This window comes from Tachyglossus aculeatus, chromosome 7 (genome assembly GCF_015852505.1).
Source record: "Tachyglossus aculeatus isolate mTacAcu1 chromosome 7, mTacAcu1.pri, whole genome shotgun sequence".
Lineage (NCBI taxonomy): Eukaryota > Metazoa > Chordata > Mammalia > Monotremata > Tachyglossidae > Tachyglossus > Tachyglossus aculeatus.
Genome location: NC_052072.1, coordinates 25,942,114 through 25,956,785, shown reverse-complemented (window position 1 = coordinate 25,956,785; position 14,672 = coordinate 25,942,114). Strand labels below are relative to the sequence as shown.

The 14,672-nt window shown below is 52.9% G+C and overlaps 1 protein-coding gene across 1 annotated transcript in view; it reads left to right on the top strand.

Annotated features, from left to right (window-relative positions):
- The window catches only part of CNTN2 (contactin 2), a 55,698-nt gene extending 41,026 nt beyond the window's left edge, over nucleotides 1–14,672 (top strand). Inside the window, exons 13-23 of the mRNA XM_038749736.1 lie at nucleotides 216–391; nucleotides 1,475–1,595; nucleotides 2,364–2,522; nucleotides 3,105–3,254; nucleotides 4,617–4,687; nucleotides 5,211–5,445; nucleotides 6,969–7,084; nucleotides 7,667–7,853; nucleotides 8,437–8,549; nucleotides 8,995–9,163; nucleotides 9,579–14,672. Coding sequence (XP_038605664.1) covers nucleotides 216–391; nucleotides 1,475–1,595; nucleotides 2,364–2,522; nucleotides 3,105–3,254; nucleotides 4,617–4,687; nucleotides 5,211–5,445; nucleotides 6,969–7,084; nucleotides 7,667–7,853; nucleotides 8,437–8,549; nucleotides 8,995–9,163; nucleotides 9,579–9,688 — 1,607 coding nt within the window. The 3' untranslated portion in view covers nucleotides 9,689–14,672. The remainder of the gene's footprint in view (nucleotides 1–215; nucleotides 392–1,474; nucleotides 1,596–2,363; nucleotides 2,523–3,104; nucleotides 3,255–4,616; nucleotides 4,688–5,210; nucleotides 5,446–6,968; nucleotides 7,085–7,666; nucleotides 7,854–8,436; nucleotides 8,550–8,994; nucleotides 9,164–9,578) is intronic.

The window sequence follows — 14,672 nt, the reverse complement described above, 5'->3', positions numbered from 1 at the left end:
GGGCTGAACCAGAGCTGCACTTTGAGGTGCTGTTTTTATCCTTTCTAGAAGTCATGAAGACTCCTCCTGGCTTGGGTCCAATTCGGTCTATGGAGACACCAATTCGTGTGCCCCCTTTCTCCCTCGCCCGACCAACCGTGACGTCCCCCCTCCTTCTTACCCCACTGCCTGGAAATCCATCCCACTCAACCTGGGACTCTCGCTCCCCTTGGCAGATGCAACAAAGATCACCTTGGCACCCTCCAGTGCAGACATCAACCTGGGGGAGAACTTGACCTTGCAGTGCCACGCCTCCCACGACCCCACCATGGACCTCACCTTCACCTGGACGCTGGATGACTCCCCCATTGACTTTGACAAGCCTGACGGGCACTACCGGAGAGCCAGCGCGGTGGGTACCCCCATCCCCATCATCATTCGGAATACCTACCACTCGCCTTCAGTGGCAGGGATGCTGTTCTAAGTACTGGGGAATATACCAAAAACAAATGGATTAAAGATGGTCCTGTACCACAAGGAGCTCAACATTTAGCGGGGGGTAAAAGGGTCCCACCCTGCAGGATATACAGTTGGGGAAACTGAGGTGCATCTCGGTTGACCGACTTGCCCAAAGTCACACTGTGTCAGGAGCAGAGGTTTAATCTTCATGTGAGACAGGGCCTGCATCCAACCTGATTGTCTTGCCTATTGTGTGACCTTGGGCGTGTCATTTGACTGTTCTGTGCCTCAGGTTCCTCATCTGCAATATGGGAAGGTAGTTCCTGTTCTTCCTCCGCCTTAGGCTGTAAGTTCCATGTGAGACAGGGCCTGCATCCAACCTAATTATCTTGTATCTACCCCAGCACTTAGTACAGTGCCTGGCATATAGAAAGCACTTAATAAATACCATCATTATTATTATGATTATCATGGTGGGAGATGAAAAGTGTTAAAGTTGCCATTCAAATCAGCTCACAACACCCACTGTTACCCCTGCTAGACAAAGGCTTGCGGGGCAGCAGGGAGGGAGGCAGTGGCTGCCAAACAACTCGAGATGGCAATAGTGGCACTGATGTTAGTGAGACACAGAATGGAAAAGGTTGGCAGCCCAGTTCTACCCAGGCACTATTTGTTAAAGTTCATTCATTCAGTCAGTCAGTCAGTCAGTCATCTTTATTGAGTGCTTATTGTGTGCAAAGCACTATGCTAAGTGCTTGAGAGAATACAACAATAAACAGACACATTCCCTGCCCACAATGAGCTTACAGTCTAGAGATGTGTATGCCCTCCTCCCCCTGGAGACTTTAAGTGCCTAGAGGACCAGAAACGTGTCTTGTGGTTCTGTTGGACTGTCCCAGACACTTAGTACAGTATACTCTAGTCTGCCAGCGCTCAGTAAGTATTATTACTCTTACCAGGCCACACAGCTCTACTCAACTCATCCTTTCTCTCTCTTCCCCCTGATGCCACCTGGTCTTCCCACCCCACCTTGCAGAAGGAGGCGATTGGAGACCTGACCATTGTGAATGCTCAGCTGAGACACGCGGGCAAGTATACGTGCATGGCTCAGACGGTGGTGGACAGTGCGGCTGAGGCTGCCACCCTGCTGATCAGAGGTGACTGATGCCCAGATCCATTGCTGAGCCCATTAGAATGAGAGCTGACCCAATCCCACCATCTCTCTCCCCTACAAAACTCCCTGGTACCCCTTGGGGCAATCTTAAGGGTGGAATGTTTCCCACTGACTTCCAGAGGTCCAATAACAGTCCACTGTTTTCCCTCTGCAAAATTTAATGAAAAATGAATTGGGTCCTTTCTCTAGGACTGTGGAGGTTGGAGGATATTTAGGGAAAGGGTGGGACAGAGGCAGTGGAATGGGCTGGATCATTTCTCATGATCTTTACTGGTCCTTGGGATCTGTGATGGGAAGGAGTGGAAAGAGAGCACAGACTTGGGAGTCAAAGGATCCGGGTTCTAAGCCCAGCTCCGCCACTTGTCTGCTGTGTGACCCTGGGCAAGTCATTTCACTTCTCAGTGTCTCAGCTTCCTCATCTGTTAAATGGGGATTAAATCCTACTCCCTCCTACTTAGTTTGGGAGCCCCATGTGGGACAGGGATTGTGTCCGACCCGATTATCAGTATCTGTCCCAGTGCTTAGTTCAGTGTTCAGTGTGCGGCACGTAGTAAGCCCTAAACAAGTACCATACTATGGCAGAGCAGGAGGCAGGGCAGCAGTGACTAGACCAAACACCCAATATGTCTCCAGATCAACGATTTCCACCTTTCTGCCATCTATGGTCTATTGGGTGCCAATAGGGCTCCCGGCTGCCCTCCATTGGAACCGTAACCCCTTCACCAGCTCCTGCCCTTCCCTCCCCTGGCAGGTCCCCCCGGGCCCCCGGGGGGTGTGGTGGTGAGGGACATCAGCGACACAACTGTGCAGCTCAGCTGGAGTCGGGGCTTTGACAATCACAGCCCCATCGCAAAGTATACCATCCAGGCCCGCACTCTACCCGCCGGCCAATGGAAGCCCGTTCGAACTGGTAAGTGTCTCCCCTGTATTCCCAAAGAGATGGAAATGGGGATTTGGATCACATAGGTAGGGCCTAGGGGTCATTATATGGTTGGGGGGGGGGGGGGTGTCCCTGGGCTCTCATCCGGCTCCTGGGAGAAGCAACGTGGCCTAGTCGATAGATCACACGCCTAGGAGTCAAAAGTACCTGAGTTCTAATCCCAGCTCTGCCACTTATCTGCTGTGTGACCTTGAACAAGTCACTTCCCTTCTCTGTGCCTCAGTTACCTCATCTATAAAATGAGGATCAAGACTGTGAACCCAATGTGGGACAGGGACTGTGTCCAACCCGATTACCTTGTAGCTACCCCAGTGATTAGTACTGCGCTTGGCACATAGTAAGCGCTTAACAAATACCACAATTACTATTATTATTATTATCATTATTATTGTCCTTCAATCAGCTGTTTCTGGCTCCAAGGTCTGTGTCCGCTGGTGTAGGCTGGTCTGACACCAGGAGGAGGTGAGACCAGCCCCCGGGATGGACCCTGAGTGGCCACAACCTTGTTCACTCCTTTTTGGGGCCGGGGGTGGGGGTGTCACTGGGTTCCAGAGCCGGTGAACATCGAGGGCAATGCGGAGACGGCCCAGGTGTTGAACCTCATCCCTTGGATGGACTATGAGTTCCGGGTTGTGGCCAGCAACATCCTGGGCACTGGGGAGCCCAGTGGACCGTCCAGCAAAATACGGACTAAGGAAGCAGGTCAGAGCCCCCCAATTCCACCCTCTGTGGGGGAGGAGAGAGGGCAGGGAGGGTCCCGGCCTTTACGCCTACAGGGAGAGCACGAGCTGGAAGATTCACCTCTTATATCAATGGTATTTATTGAGCACTCACTATGTACAGAGGACTGTACTAAGCTCTTCTGATCTACCTTGATAAGCTGCGGAGCCTAGGGCAAACCACTTCATCTCTTTGAGCCTCAGTGTTCCACCTGCAAAAATGGGGAGAACAATACCTAGCCCTTCCATCTCCAGTGGAAGGCCAAGGGAGAACCAAAGGGTCCTGAGCTCACAGAAGGAAAAGGTGCTATCGTATACATTAAAATTATAACATATACCTAAAATTTAGGTTATTTTGCCTGCTCTTAGCTCATAGCCTTGTGGGCTAGATTTCCAAATGAGCTTTTTTCATTCATTCATTCAACAATCGTATTTACTGAGCGCTCACTGTGTGCAAAGCACTGTACTAAGCATTTGGGAGAGTACAATATAACAATAAATAGACACGTTCCTGGATTGTATGGTAATTTCCTGGACTGAGGAAGAAGCTAGAAATGTGTCCAGCTCACTTCCTGTTCATTCATTGTCAGTCAGTCATATTTATTGAGCACTTACTGTGTGCAGAGCACTGTACTAAGCCCTTGGGAAGTACAAGTTGGCAACATATAGAGATGGTCCCTACCCAACAACGGGCTCACAGTCTAGAAGGGGGAGACAGACAACAAAACAAAACATGTGGACAGGTGTCAAGTTGTCAGAACAAATAGAAATAAAGTTAAATGCACATCATTAACAAAATTAATAGAATAGTAAATATGTACAAGTAAAATAGAGTGATAAATCTGTACAAGCATATATACAGGTGCTTTGGGGAGGGGAAGGAGTTGGGTTGGGGGGATGGGGAGGAGGAGAGGAAAAAGGGGGCTCAGTGTGGGAAGGCCTCCTGGAGGAGGTGAGCTCTCAGTAGGGCTTTGAAGGGAGGAAGAGAGCTAGCTTGGCGGATGTGCGGAGGGAGGGCATTCCAGGCCAGGGGAAGGATGTGGGCTGGGGGTCGACGGAGGAACAGGCGAGAATGGTTGGCTTAAGTGGGGTGAGTTGAACCTCTATCTTGTGCTTCTGTTGTACATTCCCCAGCGCTTAGCATTGGTATTTATTGAGGGCCTACTGAGTAGTCTGATGTAATGAACTAAACCGCGTTCTTGCTCCGCTTGGCCCCTCCTTTTCTGAGTAGGGTACTGCCCAAATCCTGGGGAGCCCTGGGGGGTTCTAGGGGGCTGAGGAGCTTGAGGGCTCTGCTTCTCCCGACCTCAATGGGCCACGTCTGTCTTGCTTGGCTTTTCACTAGCTCCCTCAGTGGCTCCATCGGGACTGAGCGGAGGAGGCGGGGCGCCGGGGGAGCTCATCATCAACTGGACGGTGAGTTGACTGGAGAGGCGACACGGGCTCACCCATTCATTCATTCATTCAATTGTATTTAGTCAGCCGCTGCATGACCTTGGGCAAGTCACTTCACTTTTCTGGGCCTCCATTTCCTCAACTGCAGTATAGGGATTAAACACCTGTTCTCCCTCCTCCTTAGACTGTGAGCCCCATGTGGGGCAGGGACTATATCTGGCTTGATTAGCTTCTAGACTTCTAGCTTCTTCTAGCTCTAGTTTCTTCTTCTAGACTGTGAGCCCGTTGTTGGGTAGGGACCGTCTCTATACGTTGCCAACTTGTGCTTCCCAAGCGCTTAGTACAGTGCTTTGCACACAGCAACCGCTCAATAAATACGATTGAATGAATGAATGAATTAGCTTGTATCTACCCCAGTGTTTAGAATAGTGCTTGACACATAGTAAGCATTTTACAGGTGCCACTAATAAAATAAAAAAAGAAAGAAAGGACAGGCAGAGGGGCTCCTTCAGCCCTGGAAACTGTGCTCTTGCTGTCCCCGCAGCCCATGTTGCGGGAATACCAGAACGGCGAGGGCTTTGGCTACCTCCTCTCCTTCCGCAAGCAGGGCTCGGTGGCCTGGAGGACCACCAGGGTCTTCCAGGCCGAGTCCCTGCACTATGTGTACCGCAATGAGACCATCCAGCCCTACACGCCCTTCGAGGTGAAGATCCGCGGCTACAACAGGAAAGGGGAGGGGCCCGAGAGTCTCACGGCCATCGTGCACTCCGCCGAGGAAGGTCAGCGTCGGCTCCATCCTCCTGCTTTCCGAGGGCGGGATGTTGGGAGGGACAGAGCACCGGCCTGCACAATGGGAGAGCTACAAGTCAGATGGGAAGAGCGGGGCTTCTGGTGGGCGGGCTGGAAAAGAAGAAGAGATCAAGGCAGAGAGGAAGAAGCAGCGTGGCCTAGTGGAAAGAGCGTGGGCCTGGGAATCGAAGGTCCTGAGTTCTAATCCCAACTCCACCACTTGTCTGCTGAGTGACCTCGGGCAGGTCGCTTCACTTCTCTGTGCCTCAGTTCCTTCATCTGTAGAATGTGGAATTAAGACTGTGAGCCCCATGTGGGACACAGTCCACCCTGATTATTAGCTCATACCTACCCTAGCACTTCATACAGTCCCTGGCATGGAGTTAGTGTTTAACAAATACCATTAATGAATAAATGATAAATAAAGAGAGGGACAGAGACAGAGAAAGGGATCGAGAACAGATGAGAGGGCAGGGAGAGGGACTAGAAGAGCAAAGATAGAAGGGTCGGGCAGAGATACACAAACAAGCACACTGCTGCCAATGCCTGAGCACAACGGTGGTCACCCGGTCCAGCCTGGGCAGCGGTGATGGTGGAGGGAACCTCATGATAGGGCCCGGGCAGCAGACGCCCATACCAGTTGGGGGTCCTGCCACCCTCTTTCACCATGTCCTGAAGGCCTTGGCACATAACTGTGTCACAGTGGCTGTGATGGACATCACCCGGAATTGGCCAGGAAATGGTCATTTCATCTGCAGTGGTGGCAACATCAGTCAGTGGTCACTGCTGCTTCTGAGGAAGAGAAGGATGAAGGGGCTAGCCAATCTCTTCTGCCACTCTTCCATTAATCAATCAGTGATATTTATAATAATAATAATGGTATTTGTTAAGTGCTTACTATGTGCCAAGCACTGCTCTAAGCACTGGGGTAATACAAGGTAATACAAGGAATCCAAGGTAATCAGATGACCCACGTGGGGCTCACAGTCTCAATCCCCATTTTACAGATGAGGTAACTGAGGCACAGAGAAGTTAAGTGACTTGTCCGAAGTCACACAGCAGAAAAATGGTGAAACCGGAATTAGAACTGATGACCTCTGACTCCCAAGCCTAGCTCTTGCCTCTAGGCCACACTGCTCCTGTTACTGAGCACTTACTGCATGCAAAGTACCCTTGGGAGAGTACAATATGACAGAGTGGGTTGCTCACAAGTTCCTGCCCACAGTGAGTTTACAGTCTGCAATGGCCACCACTGTGATTATCAGGGGAACTGCCTCCACCTTAAAAGAAGGACTCTAATGAGTGTTAGAAGAGGCTTCTGTGGGGACAGCAGAGAATTCCCAATACAGGACGCTTGGTCTCATTGGCCGGGACGCCCCGCTGTTCGGCTGAACCTGGGCCAGATTTCTTTTCAGAGCAGTAGCCGTAGGGAGAGCGATCTGGTGTAGGGGGTTCACTCAAAAGCAGGGAGCCAGAGAGCCCCCTAAGCCTGGTCCTTCTTTATACCTCATAGAGCCGCGTGTGGCCCCAGTGAAGGTGGCAGCGAAGGCAGCGCTGGCCTCGGAGGTGGATGTGACATGGGAGCCTGTGCCTCGAGGTGACACAAACGGAGTCCTCCTGGGATATGAGGTGAGAGTGGGGCAGACGGGGGGCCAGCGGTGGCCGGCGGGTGGGTGGGGGTGGAGAGAGGCGAGGTGGGGTGTTAGTTCATCCTCTAGACTGTAAGCTCGTGGGCAGCGACTAGGTCTGTTACATTGTTGTGTTGTACTCTCTCAAGAGCTTATTACAGTGCTCTGCGCACAGTAAGTGATCAATAAATAGGATTAACTGACTGACTGACTGGCCCTGTCAACAGTTTGCTTCTCACACAGTAAGCTCACAATAACCACCACTGACTGATTGGTTGATTGGCTGATTGGAGGGGAAGTCATCTCGCTCCCCACCATCCTGTCTGACAGAGATTCCATTCGGTTACCGCAATCTGTGGATGGGGTCCCTGCTTACTAGAACAGTGCTGTGCACATAGTAAGCGCTTAATTATTATTATTATTATTACCACTCTTACTGTTGTGTACCCAAGGGACTAGTACAGTGCTCTGCACATGGAGGTGCTCAGTAAATCCAGGTGAATGAATGAATGAATGAGTGGAAGGGAGGGAGTGGCCTGAGTCTTTGCAGGTACTGAAACTCAGAGTGACTCACTCCTGCCAGATCCGCTATTGGAAGGACGGCGACAAGGAGGCAGCAGCCGACCGGGTAAGGACGGCGGGGCTCGATACCACGGCCCGGGTCACTGGTCTACACCCCAGCACTAAGTACCACATCACTGTCCGGGCCTACAACCGGGCGGGCACCGGGCCTGCCAGCCCCTCCACCAATGTCACCACCATGAAGCCACGTGAGCCATCGTGGGCTGGAGGGTGGGGTGGGGCAGGGAGAGAGGAGGAGGAAGAGGAGGAGGGGGAGGAGGAGCAGAAGGAGAAAGAAGAGGCCCCTACCTGAATTTACTTTGTGGTGTGCCACAGCTCCAGAGCCAGCGGGTCAGCTCCCACTTGCCCAGAGTCAGAAGGAAACTGGTCAGAGAGCCTAAGGAAAATCAGGCTCCAGCCTAAAAGGCATCAGTTTTCCTCAACTTCTTTCTCCTGTCCCTTTGGGTCGCATTGCCAGGGGTCTCCACACCCGAGTCGGGGGATGCTGAGAGTACTGGTGCAGGATGATTGGGGGGTGGCGGGGGGTATAGGGAGAGCTCTGAGCTCAGTGACCTGGGGCATGGGAGGGGGAGGAAGAGGAGAAGGGATGTCAAAGTGGAGACAGGGGTTGGGAAAGGGAGCTGGAGCCAAAATGTTGTGGCCTAGTGATTCGGGTAAAATGACTAGGCACAGTTTTGGCATCATCAGTCAAGAAGGCCCTTGTCAAGAGCCTGGGAAGACTTGGGGAGGGGGTCTGCTGCTCTCTGCTCAGCCCAACCCCCTCCCTTGTAGCTCCAAGGAGGCCACCCGGCAACATCTCCTGGACGTTCTCCACCTCCAGTATCACCATCAAGTGGGACCCAGTGGTTCCACTTCCAGATGAGTCTCCCATCACCGGTTACAAGGTATGAGCCCCCCGGGCACTGGGACCGTCTGGGTTTCCAGAGGAAGAATGAGGAAGGGAGGCTGTCTGAGAGACCAGGAGTTGCTTTCCTCTTTTTGCCACTGAGGATGGAGCATGGGGGAATCTGGGTTCATGTTACAGCACAAGAGATTTAGGTTAGTCTGAAGAAGGACTTCCTGACTCGAAGACTTTCTAGTGCCATCAAGGCTGTTGGTTAAGAGGGACAGAAATAAGGTCAGGGAGAGGGGGAGGGTCTCAGCCTGCCAGAAGGTAGGGTTGGGGTGACCGAGAAGGGAAAGGTTGAGAACCATGGAGCCTTGGTCTCTATTCACCCGTCAGCCTCCCATCCCTCCCAGGCCGCTGGGACCCCTTCCCCAGGCTAGCCCCGGGCACGGACGGAAAACCCAGCCTGGGGTCAAACCGCAGCTTCCGGCTTTTCCCACCAGATGCTGTACCGACAGGACTCGCACTCAGCACCCACCCTCCACGTGACCAACAAGAGCTGGATTGAGATTGCAGTGCCCGAGGGCTCCAATCACGCCCTGGTGCAGATTCGTGCCACAGGGCCAGGGGGGGATGGAGTCCCGGCTGAGGTCCACATCCTCAGGAACGGAGGTGCAATGGCCCACATACACCCTCCCCTCCCCACCCCCTCCACCGACCTTCAAACAAACTTCTGTGGTGCCAAAAGCCAGGCCAAAGGCAGGGCTGAACCCAACTCGACCAAACTAGCCAGCAGTGTTTACACTCTGGTCCAGTCCCAACTCTCCTAGTCCTCTTCCCTAATCATGCCAACCTTTAAGGATCTCAGAGCCTGGTGACATTCAGTCCCTTGGGCTCCCCAACTGGAAGGGAGGGGGCCCATTGCACAGAGGGAAAGGCTGAGGCCAGAACTTCTGCTCCATCACACGGGGACTGGGATTCAGTCACATGGGGACATGCCGGGAGGAAACCTGCCCTGCCCCGAGGGGGAGGGGCCAGAGTTTCCAGGTGCTGATACTCACTGTGATTTTCCTTCTGACTGCTTTAGGCACAAGCATGATGGTGGAAAATTCTGCCGTCCAGCCAGCCCTGCCTCTACTGACCCTCCTCACCTGCTCCCTGGTGCTGTGGGTGTGGATTGGCTGCGAGGAGCTCTGATCCCAGCGCCCACTCCCTTGCCCTCCCCTGATGGTCCCAGACAGAGGGGCAGGACCTCAAGATGGGTGGGACCAGCCAGCCCTGGGCGTCCCCACCCCTGGTTGCCGCATAACCTCCACACCCCGAGAGGGGTTGGTTTTAAAGAGTGAATTTACGAAATACCACTTTTTTTAGAAGATAGGACATTTCATATAAGACTCCAACGAGGATTTTTTTTTTCTAAAACGAGGAGGAAGGGCCAGAGGGAAGAATTCCTCACTCATCCTGACTCCCAGACTCGCAGGACTGCTGCCTCCCAAAGCCACGAAGCGGAATCCCCGGGTGGCTGCCGGGGGAGGATTTTTAACACCCCTTCTTTGGGCAAACAGGGCCAAAACTGGGACACAAGTGGATCTGGCTGCCCTCAACTGAAGAGGCCCAGGGAGAGGAGAAGCGGGAAAGTGGACAGAAGGGGTAGGAGGATAAAGACCGCCTAAAAGGAAGAGGAGAAAGAACAGCATGGACTGCGGACTCTGTCTTTCCGATCTGTGCTCCTTTCTCGGGTTGAGGACTTGGTTCTTGGGGGTCTGAAGGAGGGAGAGGCCCGTGGCTGCAGAATGGGGAACAGGGATCCTGCTGTCGCCTTCCTTTCTGGGACTCTGGTGTCCCGTGGGATACAGAGAGGTGGAGTGGGGGACGGTGGGATTGGGAGGTTGGACGTCCTAGGGCGACCCAATTCTGAATGAGATGGGGATCATGTCAGAGTCTAGAGGGAGAGAGAAGACTTTTCCTCTACCCTGCGGGAGATCCCAGCTTGCTGTCCCCCAGGGTATCCAGAGACTCCAGGTTAGCCCAACTGGTACTAGAAGATTGCATTGGACTCATAGTTCCCTCAGACCAAGTGGCCAAAGAGCTCTCTGTGGATGAAACCCCTTGGACCTCACTGTACTGGAAGGGGGAAGGAAAGATGAACCTCTCAAATCCTGAAACTTGTTGCCTAGTGAGAGGGGAGGAGGAAGCCATGGCAGAACAGGAGATCTCCAGGTGGCTGTACCCCTGGTCTGGTGCCCTGTAACCCCGTGAGAGGAAAAGGGGACAATAAAGAGGATGCCCTTCCTGGAGCCCCAGTGTGTGGTATAACATAGGGAGGGTGGGAGAAGCCGGAGGGGACTTCTTGAGGAAATCCCTGCAGCTTATGGAGCCAGGAGATTTAGGGGTTTGGGCAGTGGGGCCTATAGGGTCAAGTTATTGAGTAACTCTGAAAATGGGGTCCTGGCAACCAGAAGGCCGACCAGCGCTAGACTGAGTGGAGGGGTTGGGCTGATTCCGGTGTTGCTTCCTGACCCTGGTCCTCCTGGGCTCCACCCCATGGCCCCTTTGGCCACCTTAGAGTCTGGGTTTACAGGAGCTGCAGGCTTTTCCCTCCGGTTGCCCACCCCTGGGGCTCAGACCACCGTGGCTAGAGGAAAGGGCCCAGTCCAGGATGTGGGTCCTTCCCAGAGTAGAAGCTCCCGGTCCTCTTCCAAACTGCCGCTCGGTTGTACAGTGCCTAGCATTTCTGTGGGCTCTGCCCAGCTGTGTGGGCCAAATGGGGGCTTGCCCGTGGCCCCTGCCATGCCCTGCCCACAGCCCCCCTGGGGGCCCATTTCTAGTCAAGAGTTATTACACGGAAATCTCTATTTTGTTATATTTTTTTTAGGTTTTTGAGGTTCTTTCGGATCCGTTCTCACTTCAGGGAAGGTTTGGCGATTGGCAGACACTGCCCTCGTGTGTTATGTTTACAATGATGACTTTTCCTTCCTTTGGGTAAACTCTTCCCACTCACACAGTCCGGATTGGAGTTCCTCCCAATGAGACAGACAGATGGGGTTCCTAGTCTCGCTCTCCAGGCAGGGCCCAGGGCCCAACAAACCTGAACCCAGGGCCCATCGGTGACCTCTCGCCTGCCTGGCTAGAAATAACAGGGCAGGAGCAGTTGGAAAGGAGAGACCTCCCCTCCCTGGCCCCTCCAACCCCTCCCCGTGGACTCAGCACATAGCACTTACCTTCCAGAGGGGCTGAGTCCTTACTGTGGAACCCTGAGAAAGCAACCACCCTTCTCTGTGCCTCTTTCCCCTTTGTACAGCGAGGCTCTGCTAAGGCCTCGCTCCCTGCAGCCTCCTGACTGTCTGGCCCGGAGCCCTGCAGAGGAACCGCTGTTGTGGGGAGGCAAGTCTGGGGTCTCTCGGGCAGAGGCTGGCCAGAGAACAGGTGGTCCTTGGACCTCCTCTTGGTGGAAAGGACAAGCTGACCAAACTCCAGCTAATGAGGTCAGCTGAGTCAAGCCTGAGGCGGGTTGGTAGGATGCCAGCTTTCTCTGGATAATTCAGCATCTCTGGCTTTGAGTTCTGCTTTTAAGCAGCTAATCAGATAAGCCCTAATCCCAGAAGTCCGTGCCCTGTAGAGTGTTGGCGTGGGATGCCAACAAGCCAGTAAGGACCTTAAGGCAATCTCAGGGAAGAATTTTAAACGAGGCCAGCAGGGCCTGTGGGCTATCTTCCCCGAGAGGGAGGAGAAAGAACCTAGTGAAAACTTTAACTGCAATAGGAGAAACAAATGAATGGTTTAGGTTGAAGCTGTTAGACCTTAGGTTGGGTGACCCAGGGAGAGCTGAAAGATGAAAAACAGTATTTTTACTTCATCTGCCCCAAGCTTCCAGGGTCAGTACCATCCAGTGGCATGGAGGGCCCCCTCTGCGTAAGTCTCCTAGGACTCTGGCAGCATCAAAGGACCATCAGCTGGTCGGGATCAGCACGCCAACTGAGGTTTCGCAGGGGAGGAGGGAGCCCAGAACTTGAGAGGTTTTCCCCTTACCCCTGGCCAGTTTCCATTCTGGTTTTACAGCCTCTCCCTGCTTCCAATAGGAAGCTTACCTGGTGTTTGTACCCTAGGAAAACGCAGAGCAAAAAATCAATCAATGGAATCGACTGATCCCCTCTAACGAAAGAACCCTGGTGGACCTTTCTGAGTTTGCCCTTAAGTGCCTCACGGGGATGGTGTGGAGAGTGAAAAGAGCCCTTGCAGTTCTTCCCTCTGCAAGACGTCTTGAGGTCAGGGGGGTGGCACTGTGGAAATCACTTCAGCTCGGCACTGCTTTGCCCTAGACTCACGGTCTCTTTCCTAGGCCTTACTGCGTGTCCCTTGTTGATTTAATGTTCCAGCTGCTTAGGTTCACCACTCCCCCAGTAGGAGTTGGGGACTGCTTTCCCCTACAGGTAGGCTGAGGAGAAGAGAAATCCATGTCAGGGCCAAGGTGGTCAGTTCTTGGTGGGGAAGGGGGAAGGGGAGCCTGCCAACTCTTAAGGGGATGGGGGTCTAGTCACTGACCTCCAGCCCATTCCCCGTGCCCCCTCCTGCCCTTAAAGGATGGGGGGGGGGGGGGTCAGCTCTAGGTGGACAGACCCTCTTAGCAGGAGAAACAGCAGGAGAGGTTTGAAAGTAGACATTCAGAGAATTTCCTGGCTGTTGGCGACCTGAATGACCAAAGGAACCAATGAGCTCTCCTTCCCAGGAGGTGGATAGGGATGAGGCAAACTCCCATCTTTCTGGGTGAGTTAGGTCAGCCCTGTCCGGAAGCAGCGGGGTGGACACAATATACTCTGAACACCCCACCCGGCCCTGAGGTTCTGACTCCACGAGGTATTGGAGCCAAAGGTTAATTCCAGAAAGTAAGGGAGGCCATGGATGGACAAGGACCCTCTAAGCACCAGGAACTGGTTGTTTTTGACTTTGGCTCCAGGGAAAGTTCCCTTCACACAACTGTGTATTGCCACGGGCAGCTGCAGAACTTCCTTTGCTGAAAATTCTTAAGGGGAAAGATGAATGGTCTGAGCCGATTTCAGTATATTCCAGCCTGGAGGCAAGGGGGTGAAAAAGTTGACTTCCAAAGAGCCTTCCAGTCAGAGGATTCTAATAAAGCTAGGAGGGCGGATTTGTCTTTTTTCCCCGCTACCTGATTTTCCAGTCTCACCTTCCTCTCTTCTCTTCCCCTTCATCAGTCGGCTACTCTTCTTGGGCATCGGTGGCTGGAAAGGCAGTGTGGTTGTCCACCCCACAGAACAGATGTGGGGCTGAATCCTGCCTGGGAAGGAGGACTAGGGAGCAGTAATTACTTTTTCAAGCCCAACAGCAGTCATTTTGAACAGGCCTTTGAAGAGTGAATGCTCCTCCCAAAGTGGTTTGAAAAACGGGGTGTGTGTTAGATATGGGAAGCCTCATGTGCTTGGCTAGTAAAGGGAATGTTACTGGAAAGCAGCATGGCCTAGAGGAAAAAGCCCGGGCCTGGGAGTTAGAGGACCTGGGTTCTAATCCTGACTCCGCCACTTGCCTGCTGGGTGACAATGGGCAAGTCATTTCTCTTCTCCGTGCCTCAGTTTCCTCAACTGTAAAATGGGGATTCAATACCTGCTCCCCTCCTACTTGGACTGTGAGCCCCTTGTGGTACAGGGACTGTATTCAACCTGATTAACTTGCATCTACCCTAAAGGTTGGAACAGTGCTTGACACGTAGCAAGCGCTTAACGAATACCATAACTAATTAATTAATTAAAGGAGGGTGTGTTCTTCAAACTTCCTTTCCCAAAGCCGATATGTCCCCCTGGCTTCCATGTTGGTTACAAGGTGTTAGAAGAGCCAAAAGGGCCCATAACTCTTGCCTGGAACTTTTGGGTAGGTCCAGGGGGTGTTCACTTCCAGATGCCCCCTTGCCCCTCAGTGGTCTGGCTTTCGCCACAATCCTCCATGAGGTGAGCCTCTCACTTGGGAAGGTCTCTGAGGAAACGTCTCTGGAGGAAAGTTGTGGACAGCTTTCTCCTTCCGGACCATTTGGCTTTACACTTTTTTTTGTGGAAGCCCCCACCACCTAGATTAATATACTCTTCTCTTGTATTTACTGTAATTAAGGTTATTTATTGGCTCTGGTCGTGCGCAGTTCTTAAATAAAACTCTTCATCCGGTTTCGGCAGTT